Source organism: Tiliqua scincoides, chromosome 7 (genome assembly GCF_035046505.1).
Source record: "Tiliqua scincoides isolate rTilSci1 chromosome 7, rTilSci1.hap2, whole genome shotgun sequence".
In the NCBI taxonomy this organism is placed as follows: domain Eukaryota; kingdom Metazoa; phylum Chordata; class Lepidosauria; order Squamata; family Scincidae; genus Tiliqua; species Tiliqua scincoides.
The window spans coordinates 58,241,936-58,263,350 of record NC_089827.1 but is presented as its reverse complement, the minus strand read 5'-3'; the positions used below and the strand labels follow the sequence as shown (position 1 = coordinate 58,263,350).

Here is a 21,415-nt window from a genome sequence, read left to right as displayed (position 1 = left end):
ACTCTTATTTCATTAATCAAATTTGCTATATTGAACTCCACAAATGTGGATTATTAGAACAACACACTATGATCAGCCCTCTATGAGAAAGCACTTGGGGGAAACAGGGCATAAACTGGTTCAAAATCCTGCTTGCCTTATCATTTTTCTGGCAACTCTATAGGATTCCACTGAAGGTCAACTCTGCTTGCCTAGCAGACACAAACTGAAACCTCAAGGAAGAGAGGAAGAGTCTATCTGAGAAATTTGCTTCTAACCTGTCAGTCAAAAAAAGTCGGGTTTTGACCTGAACTCTTTTCCAAACAAAGGAGAGAACCTTGCTCTGAATGAGAACTCCTGGCTTTCCACCCTAAACTAAAAAAAGTTACAGCTATGGGACACTTCAGGTACATATAAAAGCCCTGATCAAATTCTGATGCATTAAGACATTGCTTTTAAAATACACTTACCGGAATTCCAAGTAGTTGGGGATCCACAGGCTGTCGGAAGGGAAGGGACTCTGGATCCTGACGATAAAGTGCCTCCAAAGTTGGCATAAGTGCCTGCCTCAATTCTTCTGGCTTAAAAACTTTAAGGAAAGTGTGCAATATTATATTAATATATTGCATTATTATACAATATTTATATACCAAATCTCTCACTGACTCTCACAATGAGTGAGAATCTTACAGACTCAAGGCAGTTCACATAGGTAGGCTATCACTCATCCATATTTTTTTTTACAAATGGAGTTTTTACAATTATTGTACTACGAGAAACTCACAGAACCCTTCATTTCACATACTGGAAATCTGCTATAACATCCAGACCATCTATCACCTCAAATTTCTCCACCCAACAGTCAATGCTCTAGTGTTAAACAAAGCCTGCAGTTTTTTTTAAATTATCAAGAACAGGGCTTTGATATAGCAGCAATGAAAATTTAAAAACACCACCACAATTACTGAACGCAAAATGCCTACACTAAGAGTAAAGTTTAGATTGTATTAAACTGACAGTCAAATATTACTAATGCTAATCATCCAAGTCTCAAACTAAAGGAACATGCTACTCAGTCTTCCCATGTAGCAGACAAAGAGCCCAATCCTATGCCTGTCTACTCAGAAGTAAGTTCCATTACGGTCAATGCACCTTACTCCTAGGAAAGTGTGGATAGGATTGCAGCCAAAGATGTTTAACCTACTTTTTCTCTTAGTCTGTCCTGAAGCTGGTGAAGACTGAGTACCCGGAGTACTGGGTCTTTCCTCTTCTTCCTTCACTTCTTGCTTCACTTCTGATTTTTTGTCATCCTGCTCCACAGGTTCAGATTTACATTCCTCTGCCATGGATTCTACCTTAACCTAGGAAGCAGATAAACTGTATATGAAGAGGCACGATATACATTAAGCTCACTTCTTAGTATTCTTATGTAGAAAGACACATGAAAACCTTGCACAGTTATAGTTAGTTGTTAGCTATGTGTGACAAATTAAAACAAAAAAACTTTTCCTATGTACACAGAGGTTAGAAGGCCATAGAAATTGCAGGCTCCCATCACTAATATATGAAACAGTATAGGCAGCTCATACGTGTCTTTCACGTTTTACTATTGTGTAGGAAACCTGTCAAGCCCTGCTCAGTCAATGGTACCTACAGGCTGATCTTTGGTCAGTTACTATCTCTCAACCCAACAATACTGTGAGGATAAGAAGGGGAAAACCCCATGCATGCCACTATGAAATTCTTAGAGGAAGAGCTAGATCTCAGTGCAATAAAAACACCATTATAGTGTATATGCCACATACTCACCTCTGGCTTCTCTTCCATTTGAACTTCTGCTTGTTCTGACTCCTCTTCTTCCATTTTAACCTCCATTTTCATTTCAGGCAAAGGTTGTTGTTGTTGCTGCTGCTGCTGCTCAGGAGCAGTCTGTTGTAAACTCACATCTGTACTGCTGGTAGATGGTGGGTTTGATACCTGCCCATCAACATTTACACCTGGCTGTGAAAGCTAAAGAACAAAGTCACAAAACCAATAAATCTAGAACTCAAGAGATGTTGTTGAGAATTCATTCTTTGCTTCATTTTGTGCTTCTGAATTAAGACAGTTTTCAGGCAACATATTCTGTCTGTCTCCACATGAAAATATGCAATACAACATATTTAAGTACTGCCAATATTTATCTACTAGAGGTGCGTGCTTTGTTACACCACTCCTGCTTTGCTTGCCACCACCCACCCACCCAGAGAAAGAGAAGGGAGAGAACGTCTGAAATTGAACTGCATCTTTTGAAGCAAAAGTGTCTCTGAACAATCTGCCGTGTGGAAAACAGTACAAACTAATGCATACAAGTTCCATTCCTCTAAATGCAATGCATGCCATTAAAATAACCAAAGTCATTTAGTCACAGGTAAGTATAATTAAAGAAGTTCCTTACAGGTGTTGTAGGATGCTGAGGCTGCAGTGGTGCGGTTGGGGTGGGCACAGATGCAGTTGTGCTCTGTTGTGAAAGAGGCTGCTGGGGAAGCTGCTGCTCTGCTGAAGGAGTAACAGAAACTGGAGGTTGCACTTGGGGGGTCAACTGAGCCTGTGGTGGTGTTGGCGTCTGCCTCTGAGGGGGATGCATAGTTTGTGACTGTGGCCCAGGTGGCATTGCTTGGGCAGCAGAGGCAGGAGCACAGGAAATTGTTGCCTGCTGTGGTACTGGTGCCTGTTGCTGTTGGGGTACCAAACCTGGGGGCGTATGGTGAGGCGTTGGAGTACGACTTGGTACTGGAGAAGGAGAGTTTCGATGCAAGGTAGGCTGTGGCATAGGGGGACAGTGAATATGACTCCCTTGAGAACCTGGAGTCACTGCTGGAGAATTCACAGGACAGGAAGAACTGGTCATTTGTGCCTGTGGAAGAACAGTTAGAACTATCAGTACCTGAACACACTACAATGTGCATCAACAACTGGAGGACTAGAGCCAAATCTGGCTCCAAAGTACCATTTATTACACACACACCCCAGGAGGAAGGTGGAAGGAGAGGTAGCAATGGGACTTGCTGACAAGTATGGCCCTAGTCCACCAGCCACTTCTCAAAACAGACCTAATGTAAAAATCTATTCCAAGCACTTACATGGCATGAAAATACAAATAAAAGAAGATATTATCCCACCCAGGGGGAGGGAGGGAAGAAGGAAAGAATAAGAAGAAATATCCTTGGCATGAGAGAGGATTGGACCTTTTCAACAGTCAGTAGCACCACTTGCTGATTTGCACAGCCAGTGTTTGAAGTATTTATCTACATTTATCATACAAATAACACAGCCATATTCAAAAAGGGTGCCAATAGAGTTTTTCATAAAAATAAAAACACATACTTGAGAAGTTGGTGTCTGATTGCCAGACTGAGTCATAGGCGTGCTTGTAGCATTCATTCCAGGAGACAATGCAGGAAATTGATTCTGTTGCAGGAACTGGCTTTGATTGGAAGGCTGTCCAACCCCTGGTTGTTGCATACGTGAGGGAAATCCCATCTATGAAAAGAAAGCATTTACAATGGATATATAAAATATTGCACAACACATTATCATGTAAATCATATTCTAGTTACTGCTATTTCTAGGTATTCATAGTATAGTATGTTGGTTGAAACCCATTCTCTTCAAAGTTGCAAAAAAATCTTCTTAGGCTATGTGATAATTACACTTCCCTTCCTCACTTCTTTTCTCCCACATGCAACCCTTAAGCAAAGCTTCAGTGTGTTCAATAGGAAAGAGGCTACCTAAGACATTTGTAAAACAACACCATTGTTCTGTCTAGCTTTGTTCTGATAATGCCAACAGAGTCTACCAACTTTGGCCATGGCAGAGGAGAAGATGAGAGGAATGTAATGAGATATTCATACCAGCGTTCTCCTCCTCTCTCCCATTACCACAGGATGAGATTCTTAAATGACTGAATTCTGAGCCCCAATAAACTCAATCTTCCAAAGGATGCTATGGTGTTAACTTTAAGTAATCCAAGAAACAGCTGTCTATAGGATAGGAAGGGTCCCATACTTCGAAATAAAGATGAGAGTGTAGACTATAAAATCAACCCACATTTTGAACACTGCAGCCAACCATGGACAGAACATTACCAACTGACCTGGTTCATGGTCCCCGTCTGGTTTAGCTGTCCAGGGTGCTGAAGGGGAGGAGTTTGCCGAGGTCCAACTGACTGCATCTGCATGCTCATCGGGCCAAACTGATTCATTCCTGTGATTCCATATTTAAAGTAAAAGGCTATGTTTACTGCAAACTTTACATCATGCCACACAAACACCATGTATAAGAAATCAAGGAGGAGGATTTTTGTTTTTGAATGGACCAGACAGGCAGAGTGATACATCAGTGACAAACAAGTTATCAGGAGGCACTAAAAGTATAAATATGTGACCAGGGTGGTTAAGGAAATGTTTCATTGTAGCAGAAAGCAAAACAATAAGAATTGGAGGAAGTAAAGGTATGATAAATGGAAATACAGTTTTCTGCATAAGGATAGAAAGTTTTAAATCTAAGACCGAGAAGCTTGAAGCTGACGCGAACAAATCAAAGAACAAACATACAGACATGAGGTGCTGCAAGTAGGATGAAATGTCCCAGAAAGATGAGGGGGATAGCACCTCTCTGTCAGGGAAGCTCGCAATGAGTGGAAAAATAAGATCTGTCTTTAAAATGAAGTGAATATGAGTCATTGAAACAGTGCAGCGAAATTCATGCAAGCAGGAAAAACCATCTGGAGAAATTATGTAGAGGAAATAAGCAGGGAACCAAGAACTCAGCTCTGTAGGATCAATACAGAAGCAAAGGAGATCGGTCAGATGAGACAGGAAGGAAACCAGGAGGCAAAAGCAAGATCGAAGTCAAAGGAACTGAAAGTTAAAGAGAAGATGAAGGCAAGAGAGAGATAAAACAGAATGAAGTCTGAAGAGGGATTTAGTAGAATGCCATTGAAAGCCTTGTTGGGGAGAGTTTCATAGAAGATAATGTGGAAAAAGCTTGTTCAGAGACAGGAATAAAGGTGGTTGGCAAAAAAAAAAAAAGATTAAGAAAGAAGGAAAAAAGGTGAAAATGCAGAATCTCTTCCTCATGTGTACAACAGTAGGTGAGACACTGAGGGGTTTGCAGAACAAAACGAAAAAAAGATGAAAAGCCAATCAAAGAAGCAGTAAGAAGGATGAACACAACAGACTACAAGAGTATCTAGAAACAAGGCAAGCTGACTTTTGGAAAGACAAGCAAGGCCACAATGGAAGGAGTAGGGGAAGGTAAGCAGAAGACAGTCAAACTTACTGGAAGTCATGCAATGGTCAAGTAAGTGGCATATGAGACATTAATTCCAACCAAAACCCACTGGGGAAGGGGTGAACATCATGCAGGTGGTGTTTGCCCTGGGGCATTTGGTGGGCCGCTGTGAGATACAGGAAGCTGGACTAGATGGGCCTATGGCCTGATCCAGTGGGACTGTTCTTATGTTCTTATATTAGGTATGAATGCAAGCAGGTTTCTTTCCTCTAGCTCCATTTTCAGACTGTTCTATTTTTCCATTATTTCCATTTTCCCTTTTTGTTCTAAATTACAATCTACAACTGACTATATGCTAATAATGCAGATGAATAAGCAATTCCCCTGTATGTATATTCCAGGGGTGGCCAAACCTGCTAAATGTAAGAGCCGCACACAATAAACTTCAGATGTTTGAGAGCTGCAATATTAAATAAGCATTTAATTTCTTAAATATATTTACTCAATATGAACATGAGATGTACATTTTAATCCAGTGGACTCTCAGTTTATACCTGGTACATTATGAAGCTGGAAAATTGTTTATTTCCCTTTCATATTCAATGTGCTGGAAAGGAAAGCCCACTCAAAATATTTCCATGAGGCACACATTTTATGCGAAAGAGCTGCATGTGACTTGCAAACCATGGTTTGGCCACCCCTGTTGGTAAACACTTGGGACCATTTTTCCTAAAAGGTTTCCATACTGGCACCATGGTACCTCTTCTCCAAATACAGTAGTGACTCACGAATTGGTCTGAATTTAGTTGCTTTGAAAATGGTAACCATTTATTTCACAAGTAAATATGACTAGAAAAACAATGGAGGTCAATTATTGCTATGGAACTCAATTGCACAACATGAAAGCAATTTTTAAATGGTTGCATGACAAAAAGGACAAACTTCATATCCAAAAGGAGTTCCTTATTGGCAGAGGATGGGGAAAGATGGAAATTCAAATTATCTTTTCAAGTGGCTCAAGCTTCCTTTCTTAGAACTCTCACCTGGTGGTGTCTGCATGCGATTCACCAACTGATTTGGCACATTGGCACGAATCATATTTGGGTCAGGAAGAGGACCATCTGTAACATGGAGAAAAACTTCAGGTTAAACCATTCAGACTTTTACAAAGGTTAGATTTCTTAAGCTTTACTGAGAAACACATTGATTTGACACCCCCAAACCTTAAAGTTTATCAGTAGATGGTAGAGTCTTAGGAAAATGTTTTCAATAGCTACTTATCTACTACTGTTTAAGGTAACTGAATTTTTACACCATGGCCCAATTTTCAACCCTTCAAAGTGCTACTCCGAAGACACAGGAAGTTTCATTTACACTTAAGTAGCATTCCAGTAATTTGCAAGGGTTTAAAGAACATAACAAAGCATCAGACTGGAAGCCACAGGCTTTCTACATAAGTAGAAGCTTAGGTAGCTGCCTCTAAGCCTATAAACTTAGGTAGTAGCTGCCTCTTATAGGTAGTAGGTTAAGGAAATGGAATGTAAATGCCAACATCTAGGGCACAAGACACAAAGCAAAAACTCTATTCCAGTAAAATTCAACAACTAAATGCATCCTTGGAAGAGTCTATCAGGAGAAAGGCTGACAAGGGGCATTACTTTAAGAGGGACTTTAATGACAGAAATATAAGAAAAACCCTACTGAATCCAGCTTAAAGGTCCATCTAGTTCAGCCTCCTGTTTCATACAGAGATCCACTAGTTTACTTAGGGAAGCTCACAAGCAGGAGACAAAAACGTACTTCTCTCCCCTCACTGCACCTCTGCATCTTGGTATTCAGTCACTTAATTTGGGAGGCAACACATAACCATTATGAACAGTGGCCACTGACAGATATGTTTTCTACAAATTTGTCTCATCTTTTAAAGCAGTGTTTCTCAAACTGTGGGTCAGGACCCACTAGGTGGGTCGCAAGCCAATTTCAGGCGGGTCCCCATTCATTTCAATATTTTATTTTTAATATATTAGACTTGATGCTGCCATGGTATGTGACTGCATTTGGGGAAATGTTACAGAACTATACTTTTAACAAGCTACTATGTATATTCTTTTAACAATTATTGTAAATGGTACTGACTCCTGGGTAAGTGTGGATAGGATTGCAGCCTAGGATCGCGAAAATCTTCCTGTTTGATGATGTCACTTCCAGTCATGACATCACTTCTGGTGGGTGGGTCCTGACAGATTCTCATTCTAAAAAAGTGGGTCCTGGTGCTAAATGTGTGAGAAACACTGTTTTAAAGCCATCACCACATCTTGCGGCAATGAATTTCACTGACTCATTGCACAGGCCAACACACATTTTGCTTCCTTAAACGTTACACCAATCCCTGGGTATATTTGGGGTGTTGATTCCAAAAATGGCATCTGTTTTGCCCTATCAAGCCTAGTTTTGGAGATTCAGCATAGTTTCATTAGTGAATGGTTCATGAGGAAGCTGCTTGAACCATTCACTAATCAAACTATGCCATATCTCCAAAACTAGACGTGATAGGGCAAAACAGATGCCATTTTTGGAATCAGCACTCCAAATTTATATCAAACCACCATAAATTTTGGGAAAAACTTTTCTGACCTTCAATTTTGTAGGCCTGTGTTCTCTACTGTGGGATATACCACCTCAATTGTCTGTCCTAAATTTTCTGTTATTCAGTTTCATTATATGACCCTGGTCCTACAATAGTGAGAAAGAGAGAACCCAACCACGAATACTTTGTCTCTCTTCCTGCAAGTGCAACAGCCCCAAACTTGGTGGCCTTTTCTTGTAAGGAACATGTTCCAGCTCTCTTGATCATTTTGATTGCCCTCTTACACCTATTCCAGTTCTACTACGGAAAGCAAAAGAAAAACAGTTTCACTCAATACAGTGTATTTTCTGTATTTATACATGGCTCTATTTATGACTAGCTTTATTCTGCATTAGTAGTAGTAGTAACTTTATTGTCATTGTGCTACAGCACAACGAAATTTATGCACCTTTGAGATACAAACATAAATATATACAATTCCAACAATCACACTCTACACACTCACCCACACATTCTATACAACATGCATCATAATATAAAAACAGTATAACAACTATAATGCCCAGGAGCATGGTAACAACTATATCACCTTATTCAACGTGATTATGGCTGTGCGATAAAAATGTGATACTTCTATTGACAGCTCCAAGGAAGATGTTTATAAAACAGCACATTTAACTATCAAATGATTACAGATAGGGAGAAACATAGATCAGAAAACTATGGCCGATCCACAGAGAAAGCAAGATTGACCATAAATTAGTGATTCTTATATGTACAGCTTCAATTACTACAGCAATCATGCTACCTTTCACACATAGCCATACCTGCATGAGTAACACTTCCCATATTCACATACCTTTGGGGCTGTGTGCAAGTTACACACTCTGTGAGCAGGGGGCTAGATCACACAAGTCTTCCTCACATAATTGGCACCCAGCTAAGAGGAAGGATGCAGATTGTGTAGGGAAGTCAAAGGGTCTACAAATATAGTCACCAGAGATGAGCATACCACAAGGAAGTGCCTCTAGTGCATCACTGCAAATGTTTTTTAAAAGGTGCTGCTTATACATCACAGCACAGACGTCCTCTTTCAAAAGTAGTACCAGCCACAGCTTGCATCATGGCTTGGAGATGGGGGTTGCTATCAATACACACATACTGTCACTACTACTCCAACCTCACAGAAAGTCATAATACAAAAAGGATGTGCTCATTTTGGCTTTGAGGAAGAGAATTGAGTTGAGCCTCTCTGGCTACCAGAACAATGGTTAACTACCAAGACCAGTCAAAATATATGGAACTCTTGGGAAAGACCTACACAGTCACCACTGCCCATGGAGTTCTATCACTCACGTGTAGGCCTCAATCACATGAGTTTATAACTATGAAGTGCTTCCATATGAAAAAGGTTGTGGATAAGGACACCCATATCGAGTGCCATTCCTAGAGAATACCGCCAAGTTTTTCTTGGGAAAGTTTAAAAGGTTGCTTTTTACTAGGAACTCTGAAAATTAACATAGGAACAATAAAACATTATCAATAAAATTACTTAATATTAGCCAACCTAAACTTCAGATTTATTGCTTAACAAGGATTTCCACAGGGAATACTGGCATTATAGCATTACAGTGGGTATTAGTGGTACTGAATTTGCTAAAGACTAGATGTCCCAAAGAAAGCAAACATCCAATAAGATGGTGCCTGGAAGTAAGTTAGAGTCCAACCCTGAGCTCTGCATGCCAGCTTACCACCAGCGCACACTGTTGCAAATGTGCTGTAAGGCATATTTGTGAGGCTTAGTACCAACCCAGCACCACAGCTAGCCAAGCGCCAGTCAGCTCCACTGGATCCTGAGCTCCATGTTGGGCAGTGAGACCCAATACAAAACTCTGATTCTGCGGTAGCTCTAGAGTTCTGCAGAATTGAGTAGCCCCATTCTGGGGCTATTTCCTTGACTGGGGGAAGGAGATGAAAATCATCTTCTCCCAAGGAGGCGGCAGCTGCCGTCTGGGGTGTGCTGGATGCTGTGGTAGCCATTTTTGGCACTGCAGCAGTCCCGTGCTACAGGCAGCTCAGAATTGGGCTACAATGGGACACACCCTCCCAACTATAAAAAAAAGCACACATTTTCAGTGCACTGGTAGACACCATGATAAAACACAAGAGAGATCTGTTTAGGATCTCAAGAAGTTGGATATTTATGACAAGTTTGTCCACCTATCTGTCATTTAGATGCTTGAGACTGGGTAACAAAACTTTCAGTATCAATTATGGCAAACTATGTAATTGTGTAGCACTTACTTGCTGTCATTCCAGGTTGTGGTTGCCCCATAGGCCCTTGATTCATAGGAGCTGGTGGCATGCCTGGTGCATTTGGTATCATGTTCTGCCTCTGTAATCTGGTCCTTCTCTTTTCCTCCAGTTCCTTCTGTATTTTATAAATCTTCTCTGCTAATAAGTGATAGTACTCTGCCTATAATGGGAAAAGAATAGGATATGTATACAGTAATGCTAACAACAAGTATTTCCAATCAAACAGGATACTGAATAAATCTTCTAGTCATAATAAGTTGGAACTTTTCCTACAGGGAGTAATAGCAATATTCTAGTTAGAATTTGATTTTTATTCAATACTAGTAAAACATGATCATTGTGATGGGTTGTATAAGCAGACGAAGGGTCTTTATACTGCAGGGATCTAGACCAGGAGTGGAGGAAAGAATGGAAATATATTCTCTGTCAGTAAAGGCCAGACCACTGTAAGGTGTCAAGGGGGGTAGTCTCAAAACAGGGCTCGAACAACCAGGCTTTAATGTCTTACCCTCCTGTGTCACCAGTGCTATTTCTACTGCAAATCTGCCAGACTATGCCATGGTGCTTTAAGGGTGTCATCTAGACTGCAAGACCCAATAGAGCAGACTGAATGCTCAGGCAACAGCCAATCCCCAACCACCAAACACAGATCTCAAAGACTGCACCTCAGACCATGTAACTCTTCCCAGTTGAAAAGATACTGCATAAACTCCTGCTCTCTTGGACCTTTACCCTTGTCTGACTGTGACTATAAGCCTATGGGAAATATGATCTTACTTGCCTCAGTCTTTACATGTAGGAAGCTCTTCTTAGTAGCAAGGCTGGGCCACATAATCTGAAGACCACTAAGGGGAGGGGCTTTTCCTGATCCCCAGACTGAAAAAGAGTATCTGGAGCCCCTTCCAGGAGTGTCAGGAACAAACAACATAATCAGGAATTCAATGTATACCTACAAGGTCAGTTCACCAGGCTCTTATTATGTAAGGCCACAGCCAAAGTAGTGGGCTCTCCCAATTCCAATTCCTCCAAAGTTGGGCACTCTTGATTCAACAAGAATGGGTCAGCTGAGCCAATCTGGAACCATTAAGAAGAACTGGCAGGCAAGATCAAATGTCCTCATTCTCCAGTGGTTCCAGTGTAGCTCAATTTTATCATGTGGGATATATCCAATAGTATCCCCCTAAGAGTGAGAATTACACTGCAGATTCCTGCACCACCTGTCTGTCAAAGGTGGCATTGGCTGAAGAGAAAGGGTCAATCCTATAGGTAGGGATTAGTAACAGTTCATTAAACTCTAGGCACAACATTCCATGGGGAGGAAGAATCTGTGGATCCTTGTGCCCAGGATGATTCGATGCTCTATTCCTATGGTTAGATATTAAGATGCTCTTTGTGAGGCTGACTAGGAAGCTACACCCCTAAAGGCAAGCCACAGTCTACTCCACATCCTGAATCCCTTGCTGAAGACAAGATGATGTACTCTGGGAGGCCAATGACAAGCCAAATGGCAGTTCTTAATACTGAGAGTGGCATCTTGAGCAGACATCTTTGGTGGAAAGGTCTGATAAGGATATGAAAGTAGGCTTTGGAAGACTTATCAATGCCAGGAAGTCATCCCTGCCCAAGTGCTGGGAGAATTTACTGCCAGGTCTCCATTTTGAGGCTATGTTTTGTTTTAACAGATGATAAAACTGATGTTTTAGCAGATAAATATTGCTGATGTTTCTGTTCTTCATCAGGATGATGAAGAACACAGAAGGAGTAAACCATGTAAGTCAAGTCTGAATGTGAAGGATGGGTATGATGGCTTCAATCTGCAGGTGATGGTCAATAGCATCCAAAGACTGCTCATGGAGTTCACCAGAAGTTCCAGTGCATATTCCTCTCTTATTGTCTCAAAGACGTGCCAGTCGAATGTTGATCTCTCCCCAGCAGTTGAAAGGTTTCAGGTGACCACCTATGCACACGGGCAGCAACTCTATGGCATCATACTGACTGTCATCATTTACCTCTTCTGGAGTTGACCAGGGAAGTATGCCAAGACTGTTCATCCTGCTTCCTTTTACGGAGTGTCATCACCTTCTCTATGGTTTCCAACAGGATAGGCTCCAAGGAGTAACCACCCAGTATTAGCTAGCCACTCTAGGAAACTGGGGCCTATGACCCAGTCAGTGCCTTAGGCATATGTTCTGTGGCATCACCACATCAGAGGTTACTGCTCTGGCTGAGAACAGTCTGCAGGAATGTGGTGGACAACGCAATATTTTGGAATTCTTCTCTTTGTAGGATACCAGACAAGCTGATCCCCTTAACAAATGGGTTGGGAAAAGGAACTACAGTGGGCTTTCCAAAGTTCATAGGAAGTCTGCCTTGGAGTCCTTGGAATTTCACTTCCTCCATCACCAGGTTCCTGGGACATTTCCAAGAATCTGATGACCTTGGAAGAAGCTTGGGGGGAAAAAATTCAATAGGGCTGGATAGATCTCCCAAAAATGTGAAGGTAGATCTCCTTCCCCTGACCTAGCCTGTTAATCCTGATACAGGAGGCGAGTCATCTCTGTGTGCTTTGCCATGTTTGCTCTGCTCTAGGCAATGGACAAGGCTTGGAGCTGGCTCCAAAGACAGCCTCAGCATACTAGTGACTAATGAGCTGTGAACCAAAAATCCATATTGGTTTGATTACTAAAGGCTGGGGACCCAACAACATTCTCTCAAGGAGCAACCAGATGTGTTCTAAGTGGCTAGAGTGACTGAGGTCCCTTGGAGGGTAAGAGGATAGGCATTGCTCTGTTCTACCTCCAGATCATTAGCCCCCGGAGGGTAAGAACAACTCTTGGTATGCCATGACTTCCCCTCTTTGTCCTTTCCATTCCCTGGAAAAACACAACAGGGATTTTTTTCTCATTTATTAAAATTAGGGAGGACACTCACTACCTTGGGCAACACGGGAATCCTACCCAACTCCGGCCCAGGCATAAAAGAGGCAGAGCTGGAAAGCTGTAGAAGATTCTTAAGGCAGCCTCATTTGCAGAAAGAAAATGGCACTGATTATGTGGGTGCCAAAAGAGACATGAGGCTGGAGCTGAACCACAATCTTCTGGAGCTGCTGGTCAATGACCCAGCCACTCCAGCTGTGAATATGACATCCTCAGTCTTTCCTGCTGCTGATGGGGGGCATCAGCCAACATGTAGGCTTGAGTGCTTTATCTGCTCCATGCAGCAAAAAAACAGACTTGTTTGTTACAAGAAAGAGGTGAAAAGCGATTGAATCAAAGTGGGCTGAAACCTAGCATCATATTTCTCTTCGTCATTTCCTGGGTCTTGCTTACGGGAAAGGCATAGGACCTGCTACAGGCTGTTTTGGGAGGGAAAACCCAATAAGAAAACATTAATAAAAGGAATATTGCTTGCTGCAGCAAATCTGAAGCTTGGTTGGAACGAAACAAAGTCCCCGTCACCTGCTAACCAGGGTAGGATAGTCCGGGGTGGCCTCTGCCCTTCCTGTCCTTTGGAACATGTGCTTCTTACCAAAAAGAGGAGCACCCCACTTGCAAAGACTGAGCCACCCTGGAACCACTGGACTATTTTCTGATCAACAGATATACATAACTGACACCACATCTAAGGGGTTTAGAGATACACAGTGAAAGGAAAAGCAGGGCCAAGAAAAATGATAAATACCAACACACTCACCCTACTGTTTGCCGATTCATACATATCTCCTTCTACTTTCCGAGCATAGGAAACAAGATTTGCCATGCGCCTATCTTTTAGAGCTGCAGGATCAGGAGTTGGGAATATGGCTTGCACTCTGCAGAAACAGAAAAAAAATAATGTCCTTTGATTACTATTTTGTACATAATAATAATAATTTTTTTCTACTACCAGAATTCGAATTACTCAAAAAATACATTGCTTTAAATGCAGTATGTTATCCAAATTTCCTTTAAGAAAACCGAACAGTTGAACTGATAAACTCACTCCCAAAAAAGGGTTAGCAACCACAAAAAGCATGGGAGGAGGGCACTGCCTTTCACTCACATGCAATTTGAATGCTATGTGAAAATAAGAACCACATAAGATACAAATGCTTGCCATTTTTAAACCTCTAAATGTAGTGATAAAGTTTGCCTTGGCCAGGTCAATGAACCCAACCAAGACATACTCACTTGCCCCTTTAAGAAAAATCCAATCACAAAGTGCCCCTAATCATTACATTAGCAATTTTCAACACTTTTCATCTCATAGCACACTAAGAAAGCACTAAAATTGTTAAGGCACACCGCACTACAAGCTGGAGACTCACCTCCCCCGAATGGTCCTACAAAAATATGATTCTCCTGCAAACTCCTATGGCACACCTGCAGACCATCTGTGGCAAACCATTGTGCCACGGCACAGTGGTTGAAAATTGCAGCATTACATGAAGGTCTGCTGAGAAATATATTTCCCTACAGTATCTGAGAGAGCCTTTTCATGCAGGCACACACGACCTGGGGCCTCCCTATTCTATTAAACTACTGTGCCCCCAATGGCAAGAAGCAGCAGCATTATGGATTACACAGAAACAGACTTTATCCAAACCTAACACTAACAAGTCCTCTTTCCTTTTCAAAATCTTGATAATAAACTGCATCTCTCTGAAATACTAATGCAGAACTGCTGAAAATATCAACATTTTATTGTTTTAGTTTGAGACTAGATAAAAATCAAGAAATGAGAAGGTTAACCAGAACCAAGCCTGGTCAGGAGCAGAAGCCACTAAGTCAGCTCTCTGTGTCAATTATCCTTTCTGGCCTTTGTCAGTATTTGCTAGAAGAGGACAAGTCAAATTTGCTGCTGCAGCCAACAGCTACTAGAGAAAAATCTTTGGAGAAGTTGGAACATACTTTTTAGGATAATTTCAAAGCTAACAGGACACACTATTGACAGCAACATGAAAGCTTATGTCACAATGTGGGGAGATGATACACATCACAACCTGCTCCGTCATGACTTGACTGATATATACAGCTAGATACTGCTTAATAGTGAATCGCGTTGTTGTTGGAATTGTTGGACTTAAACAGGTTCAAATCTCTTGTCAACAACTAAATTTATACCATGACCTTGGGCCAGTTATGCATCAGTGTAACCTGCTACACAGGATTGTCACCAAGGGTAAGGGTCAAGTTAGGAAGAACCACATCTGCTATCTTGACCTTTTTGAAGGAAGAGTGTAATAGGCAAGTTGCTTACCTGTAACTACAGTTCAACTGGTCATCTGTGCAGACACAGAAGAGCTGACTTTAGAAGTTCCCAGAGCCTGTTCAGCATTCTGCCACTGCTCTCAAGCGTGGAATGTCATGCACCACTTTGTGTGTAAAGCATAGGTAGAATGCCCCACTTCCCTGGTTTAAGAACATTCCTAGAGTACACGTTTTCACATTAGAACAAAGCTCTGACTACTGGAGCCAGACTTCAGAGAAGACTGTTGGAATGTTTGTGTGTCTGAACACATGACAACATAGTTACAGATAAATATGATGGGTGCATGATCTGGAATACACCCAAGAGTGGAACTCGATGAAATAGCCAATCCATTCTATCGAGCAGTGAATTTTGAGTACGGCAATCACCCACTGGTTGAAGGCAGTGATTCAACCACTGTGCAGCAGCCAAGCAGACCAATCCAAAACCCAACCGGTTTGTGGCTTTTTGGAAGAAGTTAATTACATAGGGAGATGGGATAATTTAATTCTACAAAGTTTGTCACTGCTGAGTAAAAACATTGAAAAGTATTTTCAACATTGACGAGGATTTCCCTTCATTTGATTTGCCTTTGACTGGGTGAAAGATCCGTTTGTGTTAAGTGTGTGCGAGTCAGCAGAATTAACTGTTGCAGAAGATGAGCTGACAGAAATCAGGACTAGAGGGCTAAACACACATCAACACAATGATTAAAGCTTTAGTTAATGAACTTTAAACACAATCTTAGTAGCTTGTTTTTTAAATAAAATACATCCTAAAAATATTGATGGTGTGCCTTGACAATTTTAGCATCCTGTCAGTGTGAGATGAAAGAGGTTCAAAATTGCTGGTATAAGGTGATGAAATCTCAAGCATGTACAAAGGGTTTTCACACTTGTCAAATTGTGGAGGAACTATACGGATGTCAATGATAATCTATAATGTTATAACTGTTCCGATGTAAATGTTGTGGACAATGACGTATGGTATCAGTAGGTTAATGCCAACATTGTGGCTATTGAACACATTGCTGATGAAAAATAGCTAATAGTATTGTAGACATTTTGGGGGGGATCTTGGGAAGAGTTTCCATTAAAGGCTCCATTTGTTAGTCACTGCAACTTTCTGGGTTTGTTTTCCTTTGGAAGTGGGTTTTCGTTGATCCTTCTCATCTGCCAATGCGAGCTGCCATTGACATACTATTTAAGGATATGGTTTGCATTGCTGGAACTGAGAATATGGACCCTGACTTGATCTTGGTTTCGTAAAGGAGGCCAGGTTAGACCAATTGTTTTTGCTGTTAACTTGGTCTTCTTTAAATGTTCCAGTAAATTACCATTGATGGAGCAGAACAGACCCTTCCCTTATTGAAATGCAGATTCTAAGGACTTAGTGTCCAGGACAATAGGCAACAAGTGTAGCTACTTGTGTCTTTAACTTCTATCAATCTTACTATGAATTATGAAGAGCATTTCATAAGATGTTTAATAGTATTTGTTGTTTAGCAATCTTAGAGGCTTCAAATTGAAAAAAAACCACTAACTTCCCATTCATCTTCTGAAAGTTTACTCCAGAATGACACTGCTTTTTCCCAAAGCAGCAATGGTGTAAGATTTCCTTGTCATCATGTTCAAGGATATGACCTTTAGGATATGACCAAGTTAGTTTGCTTTCTGGTAGCAGATGAGCATTCTACTATGAGAGCCTTCAATTAACAATAACTGATTAAGCATCAACATCTCTTTTCCTGAACGTTGTACACCTGCTCCAGTCTCCATGAAGTGGATGGCATAGATGAAGGTTTCTTCCAAGCTTCTTTTGCTGACTTTAGGGAGAAAGGAAAGCACTGACTGACAAAGCCACTAGTGCGTAAAGAGTTGGCCTGCACAAAACTGCAGGCTGAATCAATCAATCCATTCCAACTGGCACTGATATTTCATGCAAAAAGCAGGTAATGATGTTCTCAGTGTATAATTTCATGCCCTCTGTGGGAGAAATAAAATTTCTGGTCTCCATCTGATAACCTGGGGAATGATTAAGGTGGACATCTTCCAACTGGGTTCTGCTGCCAACTGACAAAAGGGGAGCTGTTGATATTGACAAGAGAATAGGTAAAAGCTGACATCAGTGATCACTGCTATTGACACTAATGTTGTCATTTACAAAGGTACAAGTTGTGAAACTGTAACCAGTACAATCACTGAGGTAGCAATGTGACTCTTTGTCAAGGTGCAAGTCTTGTGGAATTGGACTGAGTTGTTTCCACCAGTGGAACAGACACTGCAGCCAAAGATAGCTTTTTTGGCCCATGAGTTGCTGGACAAGATCAACAACTGGTGCTCATATAGTAGGAAAGATCCTGTCCCCATACTGAGCAAGGCTGGCTTATAGTGAGTATCCATGGTGGCAATACAAATATGATAAAGCAACTCTACTGTTACCCTGCACATACCTAATCTCCTCTGATCTTGGAAGCTAAGCAGGGTCAGGCCTGGTTAGTACTTAGATGGGAGACCACCTGGGAATACCGGGTGCTGTAGGCTTATACCATAGTCTTTCAAGACTGAAGGTTGCCAACCAAAGCAACTCTATCTAGAACTCTCTTCTCAGAGAGGTGTGAGGCTCTTGGGTACAACCATTGATGCAGAGGTGGAACATGCCTGATGGTGGTGCACTGGACTCCAATCTCAAGAAATTTCATGTTTTCAGCTTAGTGTCCAGAATTTTTGGCCAGAAAGGAAAGATGAACAACTAAATGGTTTCTAGGATCTCTCTCTCTCTCTCTCCAGTATTGGGCAGATGGTAAGAATGACTTATCTGGGAAGGATACCATCAACAATGCCTTAAGAACTGATCTCACAATATTTGCAGCCTCTAAGCACAACGGATCATATTTGGAACTACAGCAGTATCATCAAGGTCAACCATATTGATACTGGGGGCCCCCCAAACATGTTGTTGTTGATATGACCTCCAGCAGACGTTTTGCCTTCTTTTTACAGGAATCCCCAGTATTGGCCACCTACTTAGAGTAGGACTTGCAGAGCTTGTCATTCCCCTTGTGGCCACCATCGTGGTTCTGATAACTCTCTGGAGGATTTACGCACCTCTTCTCCCTTTTATTAAAGAAAGCCACTGGTGGTGGAGGTGGCAAGTTGCTTAAAAGTTGGTGCTGAAATGACCATCAAGAGAATGATGGCTGCTCCCCAGAATGAAGTCTTAAGGAGAAGTTCTCCATTTCTAATTATCTGGATAACTGTTTACAATGGACATAAATGTATATAATGTGACTCTCTCGTAGGCAGAGAAGAAAAATGTGCCCAATTTGGGAGAATTTTGCCCAACAGTGACAACACTTCTTACAAGAGAGCCTCACCATACAATGAGGCAGAACTAACCAATCTAGCTACTATTTACAGGTGCAATAAAGACAATTTAAGAATAGTATTTACAAAAAAACTAAAATAAAAGAATTCATTATTTTCACTCTGAGCAACAAAAAAGTGTTCTGTTTTGCTTCTGCTTCTGTTTCAGTCAAAAAAAGAATTGGGGAATAGAATGATCTACCTGTGCTTGAGCCATATGGCTGCACAGGGGTTTCCCCACTCAAATGCAGGGGCAGAATGCTTGATAAAATTTTGGAAGCTTCTCATCTAGACTGCCAGTGACCAGAACTCCACTGAGTATGACTGCAGAGGGGCCACAAAAAGAACAAATATTATAAATAAGCTTTCCAAAGAAGTCTCTCAAAGAAACAAATCTCTATCCTAACTCAATGGGACCTTAATACTTACTTCCTCAAGAAATCATCAAGGGAAAGTGAGTTTGACTACGGTTATAATCTAGACTCTATTTAGTCAAAAGGAAGTTAGCCCATTTCCCAACTGGGGTCCTGGAGAACATTTTGTGACAGCTTCCTCTTCTTTGCCCTTATATCTACCCAAATATGGACTGGTAATCTTTGCAGGACTACAGTACACATTGTGTTGGTATGCTCATATTGGACAAGGACTTCCCTTTCAGACTCGGGGGGGGGGGTTCATTTTTGCTGCTTTAGAACCTGAGTGCAATCCAAAGAAATTCACTTCTAAGGATCATAGAAAGTGATGGTTCAAGGCAATATTGGTGCCATGTTCAATCCGTTCTGGGCCATATTATTTTGTCTCCTTGGCTATCCCTCTGAATGCCAATAACAGCAGTTTTTTATAATTTGGTTTGTGCCCATTGGGTGAAATCAATTAAACTGGCTGAAAATCTGATGTACTTCTTATAACCTTTGGGTATACAGTTGATTTGCTCCTTCCATTAGGAACACTGCTCCTGTCCAATCTCTCATTACTCCCCCACAGAAGATATCCATTTGAGAAATACATTGTGATAAGATTGAAGAAAATCCATGCATTGGCAGGAATGCAGCAAAGATTGTGGTGTGGAAGCTCACAAAAACTATCTACTTTCACTGCTAATTTTCCCTAAAAGACTTGGTGATCAGTACTTACAGTTTATGAACAAGGTGATTTCTGAGGTCCTGAGTAATATCTTCATGCCACTGTTTTCTAATTCCAATGCCAGATGGATGTGTTGCTGCAGGCATCGTTCCTAGACTGGTAACAGTGGCATTTTCATTCATCATAGGACTGCAAAAATAGAGTGGGAGTTTGTCAGAAACACAAATTGTCACTCATCTACAGATAGCACAGTGTATTTAGTAGAGCCCTGTTCAGCCATAAAACCCATTAAGGCACTTTGGGCCAATATAGCTTCTTTGAGTCTAATGTACATTCATGGAGTTGAGAAGATGAAACTGTGGAGAAACTTGGGCTTATCTGTGCATTTGCTTTTCAGTGGTTCTAGGGCAGTGGTTCCCAAACAGTGGGTCACAACCCAATTTTGGTTGGTCACAAAACTGACAAGAAAATGTACTGAACCCAAGGGAAAGCAAAACTGAGCCACACATGGGCATTACTCACTAGTAGGCAGCTGTGCCTACTTGATAGGAAATGGCCCTGCAGTTGAAAATGGCAGTGTGCACCTATTAGAGCTCTTCCTTTGGACATCAAGACATGCTGTCTCTTGCTGTGAAAGGGAGCAGACAACAAGCAAGCTAGAGTGCTGCCAACTCCAAGGGCCACTTTGCAGCACTATGGCCTTCCAAATGCAGGGGAAATGGCTATCCTGAGGTCCCTTGTCACTTTTGTCCTTCCCCCAAATTTCATGAGAAGGCAATGAGGGGGCCCAGACAGCTTCAGTGGGCAGTTAAAGATCTTCACTCTGTCACACTGCGGGGGGGGGGGGGGGGAGCACTAAGATTGTAAGACTTTAGCCTATGATTGCTGCCTGAACTTTGTAGCTCAGCAGAGCAGAGCAGAACACAAACCCTGCATACTGTACATGAGGCAAGGTCAGCCTGAGAAACCTTAGAGAGCTCCTCCTCCTTGAAATAACTCCTCCTTGAACGGTCAGATGCTCCATCTGACCCTGCTTACATGAGAAGGAGGGGCTTCTCTGACATTCAAGACTGAGCCACTCTGGAACCACTGGAGAATATTGTTTTAGCGTCACTTATCATGAAACAGATTTAGGTTTGGGTGCTATAGACCAGTATTATTTGAACTATTAAACACTTATCTCAACTATTAGAGCAAGGGTTCACATTTTGCTTTCCTTGGCACAAAATCAAATTTTTAGCACAGCATACTGACATGCATTCACACTGTATTACATAGTTGAAATCCTAAGCTATACAGCAGTGGTTCCCAACCTTTAGGAACTCATGAACCACTGAGGCAAAAATTGAAATCGACATGAACCATATGCAACCAGGGCCTCCAAGAGGAATTTTTCAAGGGGTGCAAAGTTTCTTTGGGGCCCCTCCCCAAAGGGGGAGGGGGGTGAAACAGAGTAGGGGAGGGTAGTCACAGGGGTGGACAGAACAGGGGTGAGGAGGGGGCAAAACAGAACCAGGGGAGGGTGGCAACAGCAGGAAGAGTCTTTGGAGCCCAGGTGTACCCTGCTTCCCAGTTTGGAGAC

At 41.7% G+C, this 21,415-nt stretch overlaps 1 protein-coding gene and 1 pseudogene across 1 annotated transcript in view; one reads left to right on the top strand and one right to left on the bottom strand.

The window, feature by feature from the left end:
* Positions 1–21,415, bottom strand: part of EP300 (E1A binding protein p300) — a 105,306-nt gene that overhangs the window by 27,646 nt on the left and 56,245 nt on the right. The window contains exons 8-17 of the mRNA XM_066633382.1: positions 19,885–20,022; positions 13,850–13,967; positions 10,145–10,316; positions 6,297–6,374; positions 4,115–4,224; positions 3,346–3,501; positions 2,417–2,875; positions 1,789–1,989; positions 1,184–1,340; positions 450–568 (exon numbers count right to left, since the gene is read on the bottom strand). Of these exons, the coding sequence (XP_066489479.1) occupies positions 450–568; positions 1,184–1,340; positions 1,789–1,989; positions 2,417–2,875; positions 3,346–3,501; positions 4,115–4,224; positions 6,297–6,374; positions 10,145–10,316; positions 13,850–13,967; positions 19,885–20,022 (1,708 nt within the window). The remainder of the gene's footprint in view (positions 1–449; positions 569–1,183; positions 1,341–1,788; positions 1,990–2,416; positions 2,876–3,345; positions 3,502–4,114; positions 4,225–6,296; positions 6,375–10,144; positions 10,317–13,849; positions 13,968–19,884; positions 20,023–21,415) is intronic.
* On the top strand, positions 17,815–17,928 carry LOC136658179 (5S ribosomal RNA; annotated as a pseudogene).